Source organism: Chelonoidis abingdonii, chromosome 3 (genome assembly GCF_003597395.2).
Source record: "Chelonoidis abingdonii isolate Lonesome George chromosome 3, CheloAbing_2.0, whole genome shotgun sequence".
In the NCBI taxonomy this organism is placed as follows: domain Eukaryota; kingdom Metazoa; phylum Chordata; order Testudines; family Testudinidae; genus Chelonoidis; species Chelonoidis abingdonii.
The window spans coordinates 140,299,082-140,322,469 of NC_133771.1; the positions used below are offsets into that span (position 1 = coordinate 140,299,082).

The 23,388-nt window shown below is 39.3% G+C and overlaps 1 protein-coding gene across 3 annotated transcripts in view; it reads right to left on the bottom strand.

The window, feature by feature from the left end:
• Positions 1-23,388, bottom strand: part of LYST (lysosomal trafficking regulator) — a 206,175-nt gene that overhangs the window by 127,143 nt on the left and 55,644 nt on the right. For 2 of the 3 annotated variants that reach the window (XM_075064168.1, XM_075064169.1), the window contains exons 2-7: positions 22,146-22,242; positions 19,442-19,640; positions 10,355-10,445; positions 4,596-6,666; positions 1,478-2,312; positions 636-797 (exon numbers count right to left, since the gene is read on the bottom strand). In XM_075064168.1, the coding sequence (XP_074920269.1) occupies positions 636-797; positions 1,478-2,312; positions 4,596-6,666; positions 10,355-10,445; positions 19,442-19,633 (3,351 nt within the window). In that variant the 5' untranslated portion in view covers positions 19,634-19,640; positions 22,146-22,242. The remainder of the gene's footprint in view (positions 1-635; positions 798-1,477; positions 2,313-4,595; positions 6,667-10,354; positions 10,446-19,441; positions 19,641-22,145; positions 22,243-23,388) is intronic. The other variant, XM_075064170.1, reaches the window with a different exon arrangement.

Below are 23,388 nucleotides of genomic sequence, written 5' to 3' on the forward strand. Positions count from 1 at the left end.
ACTTAAATTGAAAAACAAAAAAAAACAAAACCAAAAGGGATGGAGGATATTTTCTAAAAGCAAAAATGTAAGTTGATTTTTTTTAGGATGAGTAAAAAAAAACCCCATAAAATGTGTCTTAAACAGGAAAAAGGATTTTGTCAAGGGGCCCCCATGTTCTTAAACTTGACTTTCTGGCAGCACGAACAGTTAAAACGTGAGGATCACGTCAATCAGCTTCCTATACTGAAGAGCTTTCTTGAAAAAAAATTTTTGGGGAGTGGGGGGGAATTTATCCTTGTTGTAGAGTGAAAAGTGAACTGAAACAAGTTTCAGAGCTATTCTCCCTGAATCAATACTATGATGATATATACACCTTGCTTGGTTTTCCCTTTGTGCATAAGCACTTTCATTTATGATCACCACAGCAAATAAAACAGACATCCACTAACTTCAATGGTGTTCAGATGCATCCATGAAGGAATGACTCCCTAAAATCATTACAAATTGTAAACAAGCCTGTGCACATGCCCTCTGATAATGTGACAACAAATGCTTTTTTATTTATGAGTAGCACATACACGCCTGATCCAGCAAACCTTTAATCCCCTTAAACCAGATTACTTGTGTTTAGTCAGTGTTATACTGTTGCATACCTTCTCTGTTTTCTCTTCAGAATGATCCAGATCAGCAGAATAATTTCCCAACGCAACTCGAAGCAGCGAATCTAACAGAGGTTTTGCCAAGCAAGTTTCAATTGCTCTTGACTGGGCAAGCTGGTCCTGCATTTCAAGTAATACATCTTCCAGACACACACTCTACATGAAGAAAACAAGGACATCCATTATGCTTGATATTATTCTGTATTTGGCTAAATGAAACAAAAAAAATCTGTACTACATTCAGTCCCAGTATTTATGCAATGATTACTGTATCCTAATTTATTTTTAGCTTCCCCTGTCCACCATCAATCTCTTATCTAAATTGATTGAATTCCACTGCCATTTACACTCTCAGCCCCATCCCAATCACTTAAAATAGTATGAAGATCTGTCTGTTACTATCTATCAGCCAGTAAATCAAAATCTTCATACTGCTGAAGTTTAGGCAATTGGTTACTTCACAATTAACAGTACAAAGCTAATGCAATCCAGTTTTTAAAATAACACTTATTTCTTCCATACCCCTTTACATGGCCAGCAAGCTTTGCAAATATTACTCTTCACACACCATTCCCCACTTTACTGATTAGGAAAATGAGTCAAAGAGGTTAAGAAAGTTGCCCAAGTCCACAAAGCAAGTCAAAAGTCAGATCGACCTGGTGTCTAGTCCTTTGACTTCCAATCTCATCACTAAACCTCAACCAAAAAAATGGTACTGTATTAGAAGAACAAGAGTACTACCCTTTGCCCACTTCTAAAATAAGTTTTCACTGAATTACTGGCAAGACAGTATTGTACATATATCTTTAAGAACTTTATGTAAATGATATATTTACCTGGGGAAGCAACTCCACTTCCGCTTTCTGTTGGGTTCTATTTGTGCTGTGTAGACAAATAGTCAGCAAAGCTTCCAAGAGTCTTATACTCTGAAGTGACCACTCATTCTCTTGCTTTGCAGACTTCTTTAGTTCCTCAAGCTCAACCATAGCAACTGAAATTTGCTTTTTCTCTTGCTCCTTTTCTTTATTTTTGGCAAGTTTCTGGATTATCATGATTATTAATCTATGACAAACTTCAAAACCACCAAGCCTATGGAACTGTCTCTGGAAAACTGAACTACATAAATAGATCCAACGACACATAGACCAAATGTCTGCTGCCCTGTGGATATTGTCTGGGGATGGTAAAGTAAGGCTCTCTAGTGACAGACATGGTAGCTTGTGACTCAAAGGCTCACTAGCTGTGCTATCATAGCCTGATGTATCTTCAGAATCATTAGCTGAATCCTGATCACACTCCTCTTCTTTACTTACACACAAAAAAGCCACACAGAGAAATAAATGTATCAAATTGACATGAACATCTTGATTGACACACTTTTTCTTCTTTGGATAAGCTTTTCTGAGGCCTGCATAAAACTTGCTCAGGCTTTGAGGAACATCAGAAATCATCTGCTGGCTACGAAAGGAAGTCATTAAATCTAAAATGGACTCCTTTTGTTCGTTATCCATACCCTCTAGTTCTGGCACTGCTTGGTCTTTCTGCTGATGTCCAAGGCAGAATATCAGAGTTTCAAGTACTTTCAGAGAGTGACTTCTTACAGAATCTAAGTAATTCAGTTCTGTCATTTGATTCACTCCATTACAACTTAGGAACAGATTTTGTATTATCCTGTGGGAGAAAGCACACAAAAACTTCACTATTATATAAGCTGGGCATAAACAGAGCTTTTGAGATTCTTTTTCCAGAGACACTAATAGAACACACTTTACTAGGATTCAAGAAGGAAGTTATCTTTACAGTAAAATGTATACCCAAGTATTACATACCAGGGTTATAAATAAAGTTAGACTGGCATCAAAGTTTACCTTAACCCCAACACTTTTACATTTACTGCTCTATTGGGGCTTATTAGCAAGAATCTACGGAGGACAGCTTTTGCATTACTCTAGAGTCCTGATTAAGGATAATCCATTCAATAGTGGGAGAGAAGCCACACAATCTTGCTTCTCAAATAGGGGATGCATAAATGGAAGACTACTATAATTCATTTCATGTGGATTGGAAGAACATGCTATTTAGGGCCACAAGAGTGTTTTAATTAACCTCTACAGTTAAGTTTGCTGCAGAAGGTTTGGCACTTGCCTGAGCCTCTGATGCTCTTTTTAAAAAAAAGAAACAATCATTTAGAATTATCGAACGTGTTAAATGAAGAACAATTTTGAAATATATGTCATTGTCCCTATTACTTCTGTTACTCACTGGAAAGCACAAGTTCCCTTTGAATATAACAATTTTGGAACATTATGTAACTACAGTTAGCAAGAATATTTGTTTGAATATGATGCAGGTCCACAAACAAAATGTACTTTTTATTTTATCTGAAATATTTTACAAGCATGTTTCTGAGTCTGATGTTTTAAAACAACGTCATAGTGTACGCAAAATATTACTGATTCCACACAGAGAAAAAAAGCACCCTTTCACATGTTAACCCAAATTCTACTTACTTTAAATTTCTAGGAGTGTCTATTTACCCGCACAAAGAAAAGTTATTAGTTCATCCAAATCCTAGCCTGAAGTCTCTGTAACTCTTTTAGGAATTTACATATTTCTGTAACATTAAACCTAGAGCTTTCTTCTTCCTTTCCCTCCCTGAACCAAGAATATTTAGTTGTGGAAGTAGGCTATAGAGTTTAAGACATTTATAATCTCATTTATCTAAACCATTTCCAAAATATGTACATCCTTACAAAGGTGCAGTGCCCAAAAATGGATGCAGCACTCCAGCTGTTCTCATTTTGACCTGCCTAATAATTTGTCTTTTTGATTATAGTAATCATTTGATGAAACCTATGCCCTTCACTGTAATTGAGCAATGTGTTTCCAAAAAAAAAAAAAAAAAAAAAAAAAAAAAAAAAATCGTCACACTGCTAACTAACTTGAATACTCATGTTATTTCCACTGCCTATTTTTTAACCAAGCCGTACATGGATTGTCTTAGATAACTTACTGACTCTAGTCTTCACTTTTCCCTCCTCAATCTTTCAATTTTATATTTTATTTTCTAACAGGCTTTTACATTTCTATACTAATCAAAATAGCTAGATTTTGTCACTATCCATTTTCTCGAGATGTTATAAGTTTGGTTCTATTATACAACCAGAGCAGTCTGTCTTTATAACTGTAACTTCACATGGTAGATTGAATTCACTTGAAATTTTCAGAGTTGCAATTGGGCCACATAGACCACAGTCCCTTGCAGGAAGGAAAGAATATATATCCTTGTTTGTGCTTTTAAGCGCATACCATACTTTTTTAAAAGGTAAAAAATCTCTCTAGAATCTTCCCTTATACTTTAACTATATTTAAAAAAAATGAAAGTGAAGGCTTTCTATACTAAGAGATTAAAAACAAAAAACAAAACAAAAGAAAAAAAGAGTGAAGCAACAAGGAAGCGGTTCCTTGTCATTTTGGAATTATAAGCAATCCTATCTTAAGCCTCAAATATAATTTGTTAGAATTATGGATGTACTAAGAATTCTATGAATACAGTTGCAATGGCAGAAGTTAGATGTAATTCTATGCAGTCCACTTCCTTCACAAAAATGGCACATGAACCTATTCAACACCCCAACTAACTTTTGCTTCAGGAATAAGAAGTGTAAAATAGGTTTGTATATTGCATTCTGTATAAAGGTTTTATACATTTTATAGTGTGGATACCATCATCCCAGATCTGAGACCTTCTGAGGTTTATGAACCTATTGGAAAAAGTCAGATAATAAAAGATCTCAATCCTAATTATTTACATGGCCCCCATCATCTTCATTTCCAAGTATGTGCTGCTACCCAACCACAAATTCATTACATTTTATATCAGTGATGAATGTAAAAACACTTCTGTAATTTACAGCTACAGTTTTCCCAGTAATAAATACAAAATTAACAAACCTGGATTTAAATAATGCAGGTAGTGTCTGTAAATAAATTTGAAGTACCTCCTGGGGCAAACATCGGCTATGACAGCTGCATACGTGATTGCATACTGCAGTTATACCGAGCTGTTGAGAGTGATGTGCTAACTCAACCCCTCTCTGGAGCACTGGGTTATATATATAGTTGTATAACTTCCACTGAACCACCACATTGCCCTTTTGGATTAAATGACAAATGTGGCTTGCTATCTGCACACTGCGTAGTTTGTCTTCTTCAAAAGCAAAGTCCTGGTAAGCCTCCAAAGCATCCCACTTCAACAACATGTCTTCAGATCCACTACTAGGCAAAATCCCTTGAAACCTGTAAGAGGGACATGAAAAATTTGATGCGAGACCAATATCAGTCGAGTTGCTTTGCAGGGTATCTTCTAGCTCAGCAAGCTGGTCACAGTCAATAGTACAAATATTGCAGGCTGCTTGTATAATTTTTTGAGAAACTTCAGCTCCTCCCAATTGATCCAATATAAACTTGTTAAGGATGCTCAATATGTGCTGTTGAAAGTTTTTTAACACTGGTAATTTGGAAGCTTGAAGTAATGGAGTAATCACAGACTTTGGGTCCATACAACAGCATATTCCTACATTATGTACACCTGATAGAATCTGAGCACAGGTGCTGCTCAAAGAAACTTGCTGCAGCAAGTGGAAGCATTGATGAGCACAAACAGCAATGCAACAGCAGCGTTCAGGATAATGAACTTCTCCATCTACTACCTCCTCAAAGGGGTTTCTGGAAACCTGGTTTTTGAAAGCAGAAACCGGAAGCCCCGAGAGATCTCTGTGGTGATGCATGAAGTGAGAATACTCACATCGTCTATGCCTCTTTCTTGTACACATTGACTGATGAAGCTGTTCTGATTTCACTTTTTTGACAGTGCTGATTATTTTCATAATGCTGCTGATTAGGGCTTTTAGATGTTCTGAGGCTTCAGTAGTTATTTCCTCATCCTTTGAGACCAGCCATTCCATTTGAAGCACTGTCATTTCCAATAGTTTAAATCCCTTGTGTTGTATAAATTCATGAACGAGATCCACAGCTTGACTAAAATAAAATGGATTGGAAGCTGCACTCTGAAGACAACAGATCAGAATCTGCAAAACCCCTTCTAGAAGCTCAGGTAAAAGGAGGACTCTGTGGCGATACTTGGAGAACACAAAGTTATCCTGAACCTCCTGTAGTGTTTTCTTGTGTCTTGGAACAAAAGGATCAGACTGCTTTTCCAAACAAGTTCTAATTTTTAAAGCTGCTCTAAGTAAGTCTGTTAGATTTTTTCTCAAGTTGTCAGGCATAGTTTCAGCATTCGTAATATCTATGGACAAAAGGTGCAGCACTGTTCTAAAGAGCATCCTTTGAACCAGAGCCACAGGTTCTTCTGTCCAGCCTGCAGAAACCACTTCACTTTCTGCATCACCACTCACATTGCAACAGTCTCCAAATCCTGATAAGAATTCTGTTAAGGAGGGCACTACAGTGGCTGCAAGTGCAGAACTGTGATTCAAGGTAATATCAAATTTACATACTTTTTCTAACAATGACAACAAGACATGGCACAAATCAAATGGAGAATTGTCCATGCTGCTGACAACTGCTGCTTCATCTGACTCATTTAAAACCTCAGATTTTGACTCTTGTGTTGGAATGATCTGTCTGGAATTTTCTAGACTGATGGGATTGGGATTAAAACTTCGTACTACTTCTGCATGGTAATCATCCCTAGGTACGTGTGTTACAAAAGGCTGTAGGATTTGAGACCGCCTGTGTTTAATCATTATGGAAGTCTTGTCATCTGAATTGCCTTCTGAATCCGAAGTGGATAACTGAGATTTTCTTGCATCCCTCACAGAATACCGATGGGTGATTTTGCGCTGACGCCTAATTTTTCGAAATGAAGAATTTAATTTTACAGGAGTCTGAATGGATGGATGAACTATTCCTTCTAAATTTTGTTTTTCATGTGCAGATCTCAAAGAACTTGAACGTGTCTCTTTGGTCAGGCATATGTCAACTGTGAAGGGTAGATTGAAATCTGTTGAAAAAAATTACATATATTCATAGTTATATATATTCAAAGTAACTTGTATTAAATACAATTGTAGCACTTTATAACTTGAACCTCTCTCTCTCTCACACACACACACACGGTTAGTGTCTCTGAAGATTTCCCACAGGACATGCTTTGCTTTTATTCATTCTTTAAACACTAATAATCAAAATCTGGACTTTGACACTTCTATATTTCTTCTTGAACAGCAGCAGCACTTCATTTCCCTTGCCTAGATCAACATAGACTAAGTTTTTGAGACAGAAAAAAATTGTATTTAGCAAAATGTGGTTTAGAAACCCCTCTTACCTGTTAAAAAAAATCCCCTACTTTAAAGAAGCACACTGACATGCTTAACTCTGGCTATATCAGAACAATACACCAAAATATTAAATCTCTGACAAAGAACTATTTGAAGCTCTTATCTTTTATTGTGCTAACAAGTTGAATATGATTACTTTTACAAGAAAGTAATTTGTTCATATACAAACCTAATAAAAGAATATGCACTTAATATACGCCACTATACCTGGTCACAGCATTGCACAAAAGTTGTCTAATCCCACAACACCCAAGGGAAGTATTATAAGCCTTATCCTCAAACAAACAGGGATCAGGCACACACAAGAAATTCACCCAATGCAACACAGCAAATCGGTGGCTGAACTGATGTAACAACTCAGTGCTACCTGACTCCCAACCCTGTTAAGAGAATATATACTCTGTTCTCTTCAACAAAAAGATTCCAAAAAATGCTTGGTCATGGAAAAACTAAAAACTGTATTTACAACAATGCAGAACTTGTGAACTAAGCATCTTAACTTAAACTTCTTTCACCCCTACACAAATAATTCCTAAAAAAAAATTCAAGAAAAACAAACCCCCCCCCCCCCAACGTATTACATCTGTTAAAGTTGACTTTCAAGAATCCTACTTCCAGTAGTTTTACCAATATGTGCCAAAGGGTTTGTTTTTTTGGGGGGGGGGGGGGTTTAGATAAAACGCCTGAGTTTAATAAGTAGCTCACCGTGGGTTCTGTGAAGGGGGGGTGGGGGGGTGGAGGTTTTTTTTTTGGGGGGGGGGGGGAGGAGGGAGGAAGGGGGAAATATCTGCCACCCTTAATGCGCTGAATGCCCTCAACAGTGAGGCCAAAGTGACATCCAAGCATATAATGTATATTGCTAACAAAAACTGGAGAACATCCAATGACAGCCTATTTGCTTTCTGCTTGTACCATGTATATGAAATTTAAGACTGCTCAGGAGTTTAAGTAGGATTTGAGAATCATTATTAAGGGGTGAAATAGGCATTTTTAGTAGCTTGTATGCCTGGACTCAAATTATATCCAATAGCTAGAAACAGACATAGGATGTCTCTACGTAAGGAACTTACATACCCATTTTTTCAGCAATGATGCAGCTGCACTGGTGCTACCAATGGTATAACGTGTAAACCAGTTGCAGAGATTTTTACCCCCTTCTTAGGAGCTCTGGGGATGAGATAAGAGGGTAGCAAAAAAAAAAAAAAAAAAAAAGCCTGTCCTGGTCTATGATAGAGTTTAAACCATTGATAGCACCATGCAGCTGCACTATTGTTTAAACAGGTAGTAGTTCTCGCTGATCCTCACCCTCTTATAAAAAGCACAATTCTGTGCCTGAGAAAGACCCTTATACCCCTATGACAAAAAAAACCTTCATGCATAGAGGTAATGGCAACTGGGAAAAATGAAAGTTATCACAGAGAAGAAAAAATTACAAGAAACGCAGCCAGTAGCTCCTATGAGAGAAATGTTTCTGAAGTTCACCACATAGTAATGCTCTAGGGATTCAGTGGGAAATGACAGAAATATTTTATACACTGTAACAGGACAAGTTGAGACAATTTTTAAGTGATACATATGTGTAAACTAATCCTGACAAGCCATAATTTATCAACATGTCACAAGCAGATGTTTTTGCGTCAGTCAAGCTGAAATTCAATTGGGCTTTACTGCCCAAGATGGGCAGTAAGTTACACATATAGTAGACCAGGGGTCAGCACCTACAGCACGAGTGCACATTTTTAATGGCACGCCGAGGTCCAGCCACCAGCCCCACTCAGCCCGCGCCCAGCCTGAGCGAATGGAACCGCAGGTGGCAGGGCTGAGCAGGCCGGTGGCTGAGAACCCAGCTGGCAGGGGCCAGCAGCGGAACCGAAACCCAGCCGGAACCCAGAGCTGGCCTATGCTGGGCGCAGCGCACTCCCAGCTGGGGAAGTGGAGAGGGCCTACTGGCTGCCGAACTCTTCTGCAGGCTGCACTGGCGGCTGAAGCAGCAGGCAAGTGAAAGGGGCCGGCGGGCAGTGCAGTGGAGTGTCCGCATCCCAGCCTGTCTTGCTGCCCTATCTCGCCACTGTGCCGTCCTGCGGCCCTGAGGGAAGGGAGTGGCAGGCCAGAGGGCTTCTGAGGGCCAGCTCCAGCATTTCTGCCACCAGAGTAGCAAAAAAAAAAAAAAAAAAAAGCTGCGATCGCGATCTGCGGCAGCTCTACCGCCGCCGCTTCAGTCTTTGGCGGCAGGTCCCTCACTGACGGAAGGACCAGCCGCCAAAAAGCCTGACGTGCCCCCCCTCCAGCCGCTCCTCTGGTCTTCTGCCGCTGCCCCCCATTTGCCTGCAGATCCAGTGCCCCCACACAGCTGGCCCACAGCTCCCATGGCAGAAACAGGAACAGCATGAGGCAGGGACCCATCCACCATCCAGGTAACCCGGCCGCAACCGGGACTGTACCAGTCCAGCCCCAAGTCCTTGTCTCCCAGGGACTTCCGTCCTACACCCCCCATGCTCCCAGCCCCGACTCCCACACCATCCACATCCCCACCCCTTGCCATGATCCCCCCGCACCCCAACCCCTTGCTCCAAGTGCTCCCCCACACACATCCCAGCCCCTGAGCTCCTCCCCCCCGTAGGGGGGCTGTAATACGACAGTACCTGTAAGAAATTTAAGTTACTTTTACCCCTGCCGGAACCCCAGACCAGCAGTGGGCTGAGCGGGGCCAGTGGCTGGCCGAGAGGCTCAGCCCGCTGCCGGTCTGGAGTTCCGGCCACCAATGTGCTGTGGTGCACATAAGAAAACTCAGCAAGGAAAAGGATCACACTAAACTGATAAGATTGGCATTTTAGTTTTATTTTAAATGAAGCTTCTTAAATATTATAAAAACCTTATTTACTTTAAATACAATAGTTTATTTTATAATAGACTTATAGAGAGAGACCTTATAAAAACATTAAAATGTATTACCGACACGCGAAACCTTAAATTAGAGTGAATAAATGAAGACTCGGCACAGCACTTCTGAAAGGTTGTCGACCCCTGCAGTAGACTATCAGACTTGCTTTTTAAGTATGGTGAATCTACATATGGTAACAAGAGTCAGATAAACAAAGGACTTAAAATATAGAGGAATGTGGGGTCAACTATACGTAAGATACTTTAGTCTTCCCTCTATTGGTAGAAAGTATACAGAACTCAAAAAAAGGAAGTCACCAGATTGAAATGCAAGACTCATTGCCTGATGAAATTCCTTGTTATGTATGGTTTTGAATCCAGGATTTTAATTTTTTTTAAGTTTCAAGCACACATTACTACAATACATAATTTTTGCTATGATTCTGATAGTGTAGTATGATGAAAACATACTCATCGCTTTTTCTTCTTGGACAGGTATTTTCCACACCAATGGTAGAAGCGACAGCAGGAGAGTTAGAAGTTCTTCTCGACATGTCAGCTCCTACATTGGAAACAAAATATTTTTAAAAGTTCATGTTTTGTAGTTTTACAGAAAAAACTGGACTTTTCCATCTGCCATAGATTTCCAGTGTAAATTTTGTTAAAAATTAAACACTCAGTTCCCTGCATCCCCAAAAGCTACACTAGAGAAATAACTCATCTATGCAGGAAAAAAAAACCTGTTCTAACTATAAACCACAGCCAATCAGAAAGCATTGCAAATATTTGGCACTTCTTTGCAATTGAGTCTATAAATGTCAAAGCTATCCAAACCTTTCTTGTTGAAAGAATTCCTCACCTAAGGAAGGAAATAAAACATTAAGTGAAAATTGAAAGCAGATAACTGTTGATCTGAAGGGAGACCATAAGAAACGAAACTGTGGATGCAAGGCATGCTATGATTTTTTTTTTAAATTAGGATCTGTATTGCCTTCCCACATTTAAAAAAAACAGTCGTTCTTTTGAGGCTGTAAGTTACCTATTAAAAGGAAGAAGTTAACTGGAACAAGGCATAATGGGAGAATGGAACTCGGCAGAGGGGGAAAAAGGGTTTATTTACCTGTAATTTTGTTTCTCTGAAACTGCCATTCCTACAGAGATTCTGGAACTCTCAACACTTAAAGAATTTTGAGTCCAGAGGACAGCAGTAAATAGGATAGAGCATCAACAAAACACGGTAGGAACGAAGTAGAGGAAATGTGTCGTTGATTTGGTCTGAACGCAAGAGAAGGAGAGCATCAACTGGGAGCGACAGCTGATGCCTCCTCTGGAGCAGTATTTGGTGCATTTTTCTATTGGTCTGAGAAACGAATAAGTCCCTGGTTGGGGTCCCCCATTGTTCAAAGATGTTGTATAGCCCCGTATTTTGAAGCTCCCATTCCCGGTCACTCACAAAGTACCTGCTGAGTGAGGCTACAAGCACCTTCTGTGTTCCCAGAAGGTAAGCTGCAGGTAGTATAATTTGATGCATCAGTTCCAGAGCTTGACCACTTCTGTGCAGAGAGTGGGGGGATTTTCTTTGTTGATATAGGAGTGGGAGAAAGGATTCACACATCCTTTGCACTGTTCAAAGTTCCAAGATGTTGATATGCATCCTGGAGTCCCAAGAGTCCAGGTGCCTTGTGCTAAGCGGTCACCCATATGGACTCCCCTGCCTATTAGAGACATGTTGGTGATAATTTTGCTTGGAGAGGAGGGAATAAAGGGACCCCAGACATACCTAATGGGGGTCTGTCCACAGTAGTAGGGATGATAGTATCTTGGCCGGAACTTTCAGCCTGAGGTCCAGAGAATGACAGCTTTGCAAGTACACAGAATGGAGCCATGTATGGAGTCAGTGAAGATGAAGTCTCATGAAACGGGTCATGTAGGGTACATGAAACCATGTGGCCCATAAGAGACAGGCACATCTTGACCGGTACATGTGGATCATTCATGATTGAGAAATGGTGTTCATTGCCTGACACGTGTCTATGGGCAGGTATTCCCATGATGTAATAGAGTTTATGACAGCCCCTATGAAATCTAGTGACTGTGGGGGCTGATGAGCAATTTCTTGATGTTGTCATTGATTCCCAGCGAAGCAAGGACTGAGTAACATGGAGGTTGATACGAGGACTTCCTGGTGGGATCTGGCTGCCAGGAGCCAGTTGTCAAAGTATGGAAAAAACAAGATTAGAACACATGATGTGAGTTCTCACTATGGAAAATACTTTGGTAAAGACTCTGGGAGCAGTAGCTATTCCAAAAGGAAGTACTGTATTGGAAATGGCCAGTGCCCACCATGAATCTGAAAAAATGTTTGCGGGCAGGATGGATGTTGGCATGGAAGTAAGTGTCTTTCATATTGAGAGCTGTGAACCAAATGCCTTTTTCTAGGGAGGGAATGATTTCTGCCAATGTGACCACGTGAAACTTGAGTTTGCAGATGAAGTGACTAAACTGATGGAGGTTGAGGATTGGTCTCCAACCTCCTTTTTTCTAAGAAATCAGGAAGCAAGTTGAGTAGAACCCTGTTTCTGTTCTATTGCTCCCTGATGCAATTAGGAGTTCACATCTTGGAAGAGAATACTGTCATGAGAGCGATTCCTGAAGAGGGATGGGGATGGAACTTTTGAAGGAAGAAGCATGACAAACTCAATCATATAGCCATGGCAAAGGACATTCAGCACTGATTTGCCCATTGTTATTGCACTCCGAGAATGGTAAAAGAGTACTATGTGACACCCAAAGGGAACGGAGGGGTCATGAGGTGTTAGATTCTGTGGTTGTTGGCTCTTCAGCTCACATCAAAAATACCTCTTGGCTTGAGGCTGGGCCTGCAAAAGGGAAGACAGACAGTGATGGAAGACCAGGGAAGCAAGATATTTGGATTTTGGGATGTTTTCAGACATTTCCATAGAGGCTCGTAAGATCTCTGGTGATAGAATTGAGACAGCCAGTACCTTGGGACAATGATAGGTGATGTAACTTCTGTTTCTGGCACATATACTCATGCCCCAATGAGCAGTGGGTAGCCCTAGAGTCTTTCAGTGTATGTAAGAACTCAACCTTTTGATTTAAACGATGGGATTCAAAAAGGAAGTCTTTGATGGGGTTCTGGATCTCCCTAGGGAAACCAGAAGCATGAAGCCACAACTCTATATATCACGATAGTTGTGGCAATGACCATGGAGGAGGTATCAGCAATGTCTACCGCAGACAGGAGGGGCAGTTCTGGCTATGAGTTTCCCTTCATCAATGAGGGCCTGGAAGCGGCCCTGGACCTTGTGGTAAGGCATCAGTGGATTCTTCAAACTTAGTGTAATTCAGAAAGTCATATTCAGCCAATAGAGCTTGATAATTGACTATCCTGAATTGCAAACTGGCAGAAGATAAGACTTTCTGACAAGATGAAGACACTTCTCTTCCTTGTCCCTGAGAATGTTTTTGCTTGGTCCTCTCTGCAGCAGCCTGGACCACAAGCAAGTTCGGAGCTGAGTAGAAGAAGAGGTACTCAGATCCCTTGGTCGGGATGTAGTAACGTTTCTCCACTCCTTTGAGACTGGCAGAACATGTGGCGGGAGTATGCCATTCAGCCCTGGCTGGTTCTTATATGTTATTGTTAACTGGGAGACTATTCTTGCTGGTGCAGAGGTATGTAGGATATCCAGGAGCTTATGCTGCAAGTCCTGAATCTCCTCCAGTGAGATATGGAGTTCTCCTGCAACTCTCCTTGAGAGCTCCTGGACTAGATGAAAATCATTCTGAGGCAGTGGGAAGATTATGAGTCACTGCAACAGAAGAGGACGACGACAACCTTTCCAGTTCCATCAGAACTGCCGGGACCGGGGTGTAAGATTCTTCTTCCACTTACAGGTCCATGATCCTGCTTAACAGGGAAGCAGGCAGTGATTCTCTTGTGGATTGGATATGTTCTGAGGGAGGACACTGAGCACCCAGGGTCCCCAGTATGACCAATAAGCTGAATCCACCAGAGGTGGTGGAGGTCCTCCTGGCATGGGGTGCCAGTGGCTGAGGATGATGAGGCAACGGTTCCTAGGGGTGTGCATGACTCCATGATGTTGCACAGGTGTGATATGGATGGGACAGCTCTTCTCCCAATTCAAAATCAGAAGGGGAGAAAATGGGCTCTGGAAGCAGTACTGTTGGAGTTGATGGAACAGAGTATAGTACCTGCGAGAAAGGCAAGAAGTCTGTAACCGAGGCACATCCCATGGAGGGGATACGATCTCCCTGAAAGTGGAGGGGCCTCCATTGATGGCACTCTGGGTCTGGTAAGGATAAGACCTCTTGGGGTTCAGACTTGGATCTGGATCTTCCAAACATAAGGGGTACTTTTATTCCTAGGCACTGGCACAAGCACTGAGGACTTTCCCCGGTATGGACTTCTCATGTCTTGTGGGGTGCCAGTGATTGCAATACTGGCAGTTCAGTGCCTAGGACCACCGGATCCCAAGGATTCTGAGTCTTCTTCTTGTGACTGCAGGATTTGGGAGAGATCCATCCCTCTGGGCCGAGCAAATGAAGGGAGCATCCATTCTCTTGGATTTAGAGGAAGATGTAGCCCCATGCTTCTGGGAGTGCTTCTGAAAGTTCCAAGCAGGCCCCACTATGGGGTCAGCTCTGCTGGCACCAGAGTCAGACGATGTAATGGGAGGTGCATGCCTCACTGAATCAGGCTGATGTTCAAGAGGGTTCCCTAGTCTCAGTCTGAGAAATTTGGAGCTCAGCCATGAGAGCTCAGCCTTCCAGCTTCTGCTGGAGAAGGACTGGCAATTGCTGCATCTAGCGCAATGTGAGCTTCTCCCAGGCACTAGAGGTAGCTTGATGGTCATCACTGACACAGAAGGATTGTGGTCAGGAGGCACAGATTCTGAAGCCCAAGATGATGGGTATAGTCTGCTGACTGCCTAAGAGACTGGGGGACTCAGGTGAACAACTTCCGATTCAATTCTAAAACTAATTATTAAAAACTACTGACTACTAAAACTAGGCAAGATAAACTAAAAAAAACTGTAGATAAAACTGGTTATTAAATCACAGCTGTGATCTTTTCAAAGTTCAGAGATGAGGATACTGACCATTCTGACCTGGACCAAGTGGCAGTGAAAAAGAACTGGAAACATGATCAGTCCACCCTGCCCTTTATTGCCTTGGACAGAAGCACAACGCAAGTCAGGGCACACATACGGACCAACAGCTACTACTTTCAAAGTTCTCCAACTCCAGGCACATGGTGTGCATGTGTAACCCTCAGTGGAATATAAACAGAGTTACTGAAAAAAGAACTCTCTCTCTCTTTCGTACAAGTTAAATATCCATGTATTACGTAACAGCAATGTTAAGTCAGTTCTTATGGTCTTGGAAGCTTGTCTCCAGAGATAGGAAAATGAACCTCTGTCTCCTGAGTCCCTATTAAAAGGGAAAAAATATATATTGCTAGCAGTTTCACCTGGAAAGGAATGAACAGCTTTCAGTCCAACGTGAGCAGGATAAGTAGGTCTGTGTAATAAATTCAAGATAGCTACTTTTTCAGATGAATTTTTTTATGCAGCAGCTTTACACAGTGTAATCTCTTGATTTCAGTGGAAATTTTAAAGAGGGACCTGCAGCACCACTGGTAAAGTATACAGTTAACTGCAAGCTACAGTGAATGTTTTTCCCTGTTATTTTGAAATCACATGTCTCAGCTACACCTTTGAAGTGTTGTCCATTTATACATATGTATAATGATATCCTTTGATTACAAGATCAGATATGACTTCTCCCCCAGGATTTCTACCTCATTCAGCGCACAAGATAAACACATGGCATAGAATTATGGTTGCATGGAAAACCAATGAATTGGCATTTACTAACTTTCAAAGGCTTCACTTTGCAACTTAAGGGGTACGTCCACACTACCCGCCAGATCAGCAGGTAGAGAGCTATTGGGATTTATTTATCGCGTCTAGATGAGATGAGATAAAATCGATCCCTGCCGCGCTCCCCGTCGACTCCGGAACTCCACCAGGGCGAGAGGTGGAAGTGGAGTCAGTGAGGGAGCCGCAGACGTCAATCCCGCGCTGTGAGGACGGGAGATAAGTCAAAATAAGATGTCGACTTCAGCTACGCTAATCTCGTAGCTGAAGTTGTGTACCTTACATCGACTCCCCCCCACCCCCCAGTGCAGACCAGCCCAAAGGCTAATATACTTTTTGTCTGTAACTAAATGCATTAAACACTACTCTTAATATGGAACCAGTCATATACATTTTAGTGGTGGTTCCATTCAGGTAATTACAGCCTATACCTCTTGTTCCAATTCCTTGTCACCCACTTCTCCTATGCCCAGGTCTACTTCCCTCCTCGGGCTGCTTTTTGCCATTTCCTTCTCCCCAACCAATGGGAAACTGCATAACAGGGTAGGAAAGTGTACCTGTCAAGTCTATTTCTCTTTTGTTGTTCTTCCCCCCACCTCGATTGTTCTCTTCTCCCCATAACAAAGAGCAAGAGATTCCTAAAGATGTTCTTACAAAAAAGTTGCCACCTATACCACTTAATATAAGTGAAACAGGCAGACTAGTACTATCACTAGAATCAGTGGAGCGAAAGATAGGAATGATGGCTTGTTCTACTTTGAAAAGTTATATCACCATAGTTACATCAGTCAGAGGTGTGAAAAAACCACATCAACTGACAGTTCTGCCAACAAAACCGTCATTGTGGACACAGCTATGTCTAGAAAAGAGTGCTTCCTGTCAAGTATACATAGGCTGGCATAGCTATATTGGTATAGTCTCCATAGCATAACCTCTTCCTCCTGACCAGTCTTCCACTTAAGTAGAAAACAAGGATAAAATAAATTATCTACAAAGTGAAACTTACAAGCACTTTCAGCACATTTCATTTTGCAATGCATCAGTACAAGAGAGCAATAAATCATAATTGGCAATTACCTACATCAGGTTTAGGAAAAAAAACATTCCTATATTATATTTTCATATATTTATAAATATATAATAGAGCCCAAGTTGCCCCTAAACAATAAAACTAGACAATCATACACAGCTGTTATAATGTGTTCCTCAAACCATAATAGCTGCCCACTTAACAGCTTTTACAAGTGTCAGTTAAAAATTATGCTAAATGAACTGGCATCAAAATCTCTCCCCCCTATCCTTCCATCAGTTAAATATGAAGAAATTCTGATGACCCAAAAAAAACAAAAACAAAAAAAAACAAACACCACACCTGTCTCTTATCCACAAATACAATATAAACATAGTAATACATGTAAACCCACTCTAGACATGGAGTGTAAAACTAACCCACAGAAGATATTAATTAGAACCTATTGTGCATTAAATTATATGAGGAAGGTTAGCATGAACACAAATAGTATCAATATTCTACAATACTGTGGTTTCAACATGTTCTTGGAATAAGAATACTGACAAGGCTCTGAATCCAAGATATTTATGGAATTTAAACCTGTAAAAATAATTAGCATTAACAAAGAGCTATGAAATTTGAGTGGGAAATTTACTGTTCTCCCTGATACTTACAAATCTCTAAAGATTCATAAAATCCTTAAACAAATCTGAGGTGCCATCATCTACAAAAACATTTGGAATCCACAGAGACTGTAAACGTGCATTTGTAATGGTCAGCCCTAAAATTCGACACCTTTGAGCCAGTATACTGCAAGGAACTAGTTCTAGAATTGTCTGAATTTCTATTAAACGCAAATCAATACCCAAAAGTTAGAAACAATGCAGTTGTAAACAGGATAACTTATGAAACAAATAACTTAACAAGACCATGAAGCTTCATCTGCACCATACTAGGTAGGTAATAACTGCATCTTAGTTTAATCAGAGAACCAATGCAATATTAAGAGTTGTGTTTTGCAGATAGCAGAACTACCTGCTTTTATGGAGATTCTGTTTGCCTTGTTTATTAAAATGTGTACTTTGTAGGGAAGATTTCTGGGTTGCTGGATTAACTGATGTTGACATTATTTAGAAACATAGAAAAGAGCTGAAGACTATGGTATTATTGTTTAAATGAGAGACTGCTATTAGAATAGATTAGAAATGTGATTATGGAAAGGAAGTGCACACAAACAAACAAGGAACTACTAGCTGAAAGACTTCACTACCATCTTGAATTTAATAGGCTTATTAAAATTTCAATTTCTGTTTAAGTACAGTATGTACATTTTAAAAAAAATGTATTTCAAAAAATACTCATATTTTCTGCTCCCTATTGATGTTATAAGGGTCTTTTAGCAAAAGATAAATTGACTAAAACTGGGAAAATGCAAAGGGCTGGCAAATGCGCAAAGTGAACAAATTGAGAAAAAACATTTTTATCCTGAGCTAACTTTTCAGTTAAGAACAATGCTTTAAATTCCTGTAAGAGTCTAGTTGAATGGGAGAGCCTGGGGAAAACCCAGAGATGCCATGCAAAACAGGAGATCACATTCTAGAGTGTTGGTGACAGTGTGCATGGATATTGAACAGGTATGGCAAAATATTTTACATAAAAGCTTTTTTTAGGGAGACAGAAAATTGGGTTTTTGTCAAAAACGATACTTAATTGTAAGCATCTGCTTTCCTCTTTTTTTTTTTTGTTTTTTTTTTTTGTTTTTTAAGTTTTTTACTTGGACTTTTGGTTGAGGGAAAGTCAAAATCCCCTGCTAAAAATTTTGCGTGAAAAAAAAGTTTGTTAGTTTTGCTGACATTTTATATGGTGGTGGGGACAAGTTCTATTACTGTAGTCTCTGAACAGTGATGAGGAGATTTCCAATATTGCACTGTATAGCATCTCTTTTAGGCCTGCACTCCAACTACAAATTCTAGCCCCAGTACTGCAGCATGATCTTTTAACACAGACCCTGGAAGACCACCATGTCAGTGAATCTAGCTAGTGTTTCAAAGGAGCATGCATTTATCCATTTGTCCTTTTTCTAGTAAGGATAGAAAGAAAGCTGCTACTATTAAACAAAACAAAGTTTACTGTCTTTCACACTCTGTTCTTACATAGAAATAATTGTACTGTATTTCCATTTGTTTTAATGGACAAGAAATATTTAGCCTGGCAAAGTAGTAACTTTCATGCTCTAGACCGATATGAATTCTTGTTAAAAATTATGTTTTCCTATGCCAAAGAACAACTGTGAATAATCCAGATACAAAAGATCTTCTGAACACTACTCAAAATTAAGAGGCTAATTTAAAGAAAAAAAAAAAATTCCCAAATCCCAAGAGTTGCATATTGCAAATGTACACACGGGGTGCTGTCTTTCACTTCCTTTTTAACCATGCTCGTTCACACGCTACCATGCAAAACAAGAAAACGCAGAATCTCAAAGGGAAAATACAAACAGAAAAGCCTATCAAAGAGGCACATCCTGCCACAAACATTTTCTTCAAAACACAATAGCAGAAGTTCAAACTGCTGTAATGCAAATATAATCTACAAGTCACTCAAAGCTATGAAAACTATTACCTGATCCATGTTGGAATTGAGCGTAGTAAGCAAAGTAAAACCACGACCCTGAACAAGGTATTGTCCAAGTGCTGCCATGTGAGTTTCCTCCTCTTCCTCCTCCCTGGCTTCAGCCCTCTGGACCACAGCATTGCAGAGACGATTGACATCTATCAAAAATTCACGTGCCAGCGAGTTACTGGCACTGCTCATGTCTGAGCTGCAAATACAAAAAATAAAAAAAAATAGAAGTATCAAAGCTTATCCTTTAAAAAGGATACAATTCTCAAGATTTTGAGCTACACATGAAGTTTATAGGACTGAAAAAAGTTTTAGAAAAATTTCTATATTTTTTTAATTGTGGCTTCAGCTATCCACCCTCTACGAACTACACCAAATGTAAGTTAGCCACAGATATCGACCATCTATAAATTTGAAAGTGTTTTTGTCTCATCCATATCATAAGATATTTTCATATACTATTAAATAGCTTTTATATTTTCTAACTACACCTCTCTCTTGATATAATGCTGTCCTCGGGAGCCAAAAATCTTACCGTGTTATAGGTGAAACCGCATTATACTAACTTGCTTTGATCCACCAGAGTGCACAGCCCCCGCCAGAGCACAGCTTTACTGCATTATATCCAAATTTGTGTTATATCGGGTCACGTTATATCGAGGTAGAGGTGTATTAACATGCAGTACTCATTTATAAAATATCTATTAGATGAACTTTCACAAAGCAAAGTTTCCCCTGTGAATGTATAAAGGGAAAATAATGGCTTAATTCCAGTTTTCTAGTAAGCTAGAAGCGAGCTGTAATGCTCAGACTGCATATTTAGAAGCAGGTAAAACTTAAAGGAAAATGACTAAGTCAGAGGAAAAATCAGATGTCCCATGATTCAGGATTTTTTTTTTTAAAATGTCTAAACAAACATGTGAATTCAAACTAAATGCATCTTCTCACACACTATAAAGTATGCATGCATACTGTACATGTAGGCTGGGACTTTTCAAATAAGATTAAGGGAGCTAAATGCACAAATGCTATTGAATTTCAGTGGGATTTGGGCATTTAGCTCCCTCCTGTGGTTTTGAAAATACCAGCACCACTGCACAAGTGTTTATTAAAAAAACACTTTATAAAAAGAGACTCCAACATCTTTCCCAGGATAAAACAGGCTTTACTTTCAAAATAATCAAGAAACTTTTAAAAAACATAAGTATATTAGATCAAAACTGAGATCTAAAACTAAAACATCTCAATTTCTAATAAAATGTAATATTAAATTTTGGATTTACCAGCATGGACAGTGGTCATTTTAAACAAACAAAGGATTGAAATAAATATTCACTAATAACGCATGTTGCTCAAAACGTGATTCTACTTTGGAGAGGACTCAAATGCAGTAGAGCAAGATTAAATTTCAATTCTTCACATTATATATGTCCAAACATTTGCATTTTACGTTAAAATAAATGCACATACTGAAATCCAGTGCACTATTTGGACACTATTTGTAAGAAGAAACATCACTAGGTTTTCTAACTATTCCAGTGGAATTAAGTCTGTCTTTCCTCCTGTAAGTATTATGGTAATATTGCTAGTTGGCCAGAAACACACTGGCAATTTGAAATTAACAGGAAGGGGAATATATATTAGAAATTACAATGTAAATTACAGAAAGATCAAAAATTATTTATGCTACTGAGAAAGGCACAGTGAAAGTGGCATGAAGCAGTGGTGGTGACTAGAGAAATATTGGATGCACTAGAATACACCAAAAGTTAAGAGCACATATGCAGTATGACTCATTTTAGTTAGTGCTACAAGACTAGATATAAGAACCAAAAATACATTTTAAAATAGAGTTAAAATGTGAGATCAGTAAGAATAGGCCCACATTGACTCTCTTCACACCAACAAATAGGAAAAAGGATCTCTAGGACTGCTTAACTCCATTTTTTAAAATAGTTGTATTAATGTCACTGAAATGGAGGAAAAAACCCATGCAGTCATTATGTCAAATACGTACCTTAAAATAAATTTTAAACACACGCCTACAATAATTTTGGGATTAAGAAGTTATGCGATACTCAAAACCTCATGAGAATGTTTTGATTACTACTTCTTCCACTGAAAGCTATATATTGCATGTGCAACTTCTCATCACAGAAATAAAATTGTACACTTAGAGTATAGGTGTCCGTAACATCATGGATCACGGAGAAGTAACTCTGGCCAAGACACAATCAGAATGAGGGACTGGCAGGGTGGTTTACATACATATGAAAAAGAGTGGAGTTCAGGACCAATCATTGCAACTTACGCTGCAGGTAGGAGCTAGGAGTACTATAAAAGCTAAGCCTTCAGCCTTGTGCAGTGGAAGAGAGGAAGAAAAAAGGATGCTTTGTGACCAGAAAAAGGCTAAGCATGACAAGAAGTCTTTCGAAGGAAAATGAAGTAAAGATGTTAAGAGAGAGAAAAATTCAAACAGATGAAAACAGAGACAAGAAACTCAAAAATGAACTCTTCCTTGTAAGAGTTTTCAGTCTCCCCTATTTGAAAAAGGGAAGTGAGGTAACTGTTGTTTCCTAAGTGTAGAGGCATCAACACTGATCTTAGGTGTAACCAATTATGGCTCAATGAAAATTCTATGCGCACCTATAATTGTAGAAATAAGTATTCATGGTGTGTAATGTAAATGCTAACTGCTACTTACCAGGTTGTTGTTGTTGTTTAAATACAGCTAACACATTACTTTTCTTTTTACAGGAGAAAAACAGATAAATTCTGGGAATATTTCCTTAAAGTTTTGCCTGTAAGACACGAGAAATGTTTGTAAGTCACAATGTCTTTAAACAAATATCTGTAATACACTATTTTGTAATTTTGAAGTTAATACAGTTTAAAGGTAGTATTTCATAAACTTATGAAATAGACCAATGAATCCTTTGCAAGTCTTTGAGTGTTAAGATAGAGAATTGTCTCAATCTAAAGCTTTATGATTCTGGTAACAGGGAATAGAGATTACGCATAAAAGACAAGCTAATAACACAAAAGCTACTGTTGTTCAAATATTTCAAGGCAAAAGGGTTGACAAGTAACATTTTCATCTGAGTTGTATTTAAAATACAAGTTGTAGTTAGCACTTATATAACACCTTTTGACTGAAGGTGCTTTATAGCAATGGCTCTGTAAAGCAGACAACAAGTATTCTACTAATTTAACTTAAGTAAATGACATTTTCAAGTCTGTCCACTAATTTTGGGTGAACCATTTCAGTATCCTGCTCAATATGCAAAAAACTGTATTCTTCAGAGGTGCTCAGCACCCACAACTCCAGTTGACACCACTAAGTACATGATGTCAGCATCTCTTGGAAGAGGAAACTGAGGTGGGGGGGAAGAGTCAGGTGCTAGAGGTCTCAAGTTGAGCACTCAAAAAATAACCAAACATTTCTATAAACCAGAAATAGTTCATAAAAAAGGGAGGGCCTTTTCAAGAGCTGGCACATTGTCTGCCAGCATCATTATTACATCAAATGTATCCTGGAAACTTAACGTCAAATATGATAATTTAATTATAACATAGGCTGTATGGAAAGCAATCTTTAGCGTGTGTGACCTCCGTAATAGCAGCAAAATAGCCAAGTAGTTTTCTGTAAAAAAAATACCTTCTGCCGCTTTCCTTATTGTTCAGTTTAGCTATTTAAGCACTTGATAAGACACGTGAAGTGCTTTTAAGATCAATAATGAATGATTTCTCACTGTGATCATAGTACTACTATGCATTGTATACAGCTAAAGCTATGCTAACCTACACTTTTATTGTATATTGTTAGGTACCTTCTCTTCCTCTTGCTGACTGCAGCATTGACACTGCATCTACACAGACTGACACTTCCTCTTATTCTGAAGTAGCAAGCAAGTCAACTAATATGATTAAGAAGAATTAGGTCTAGT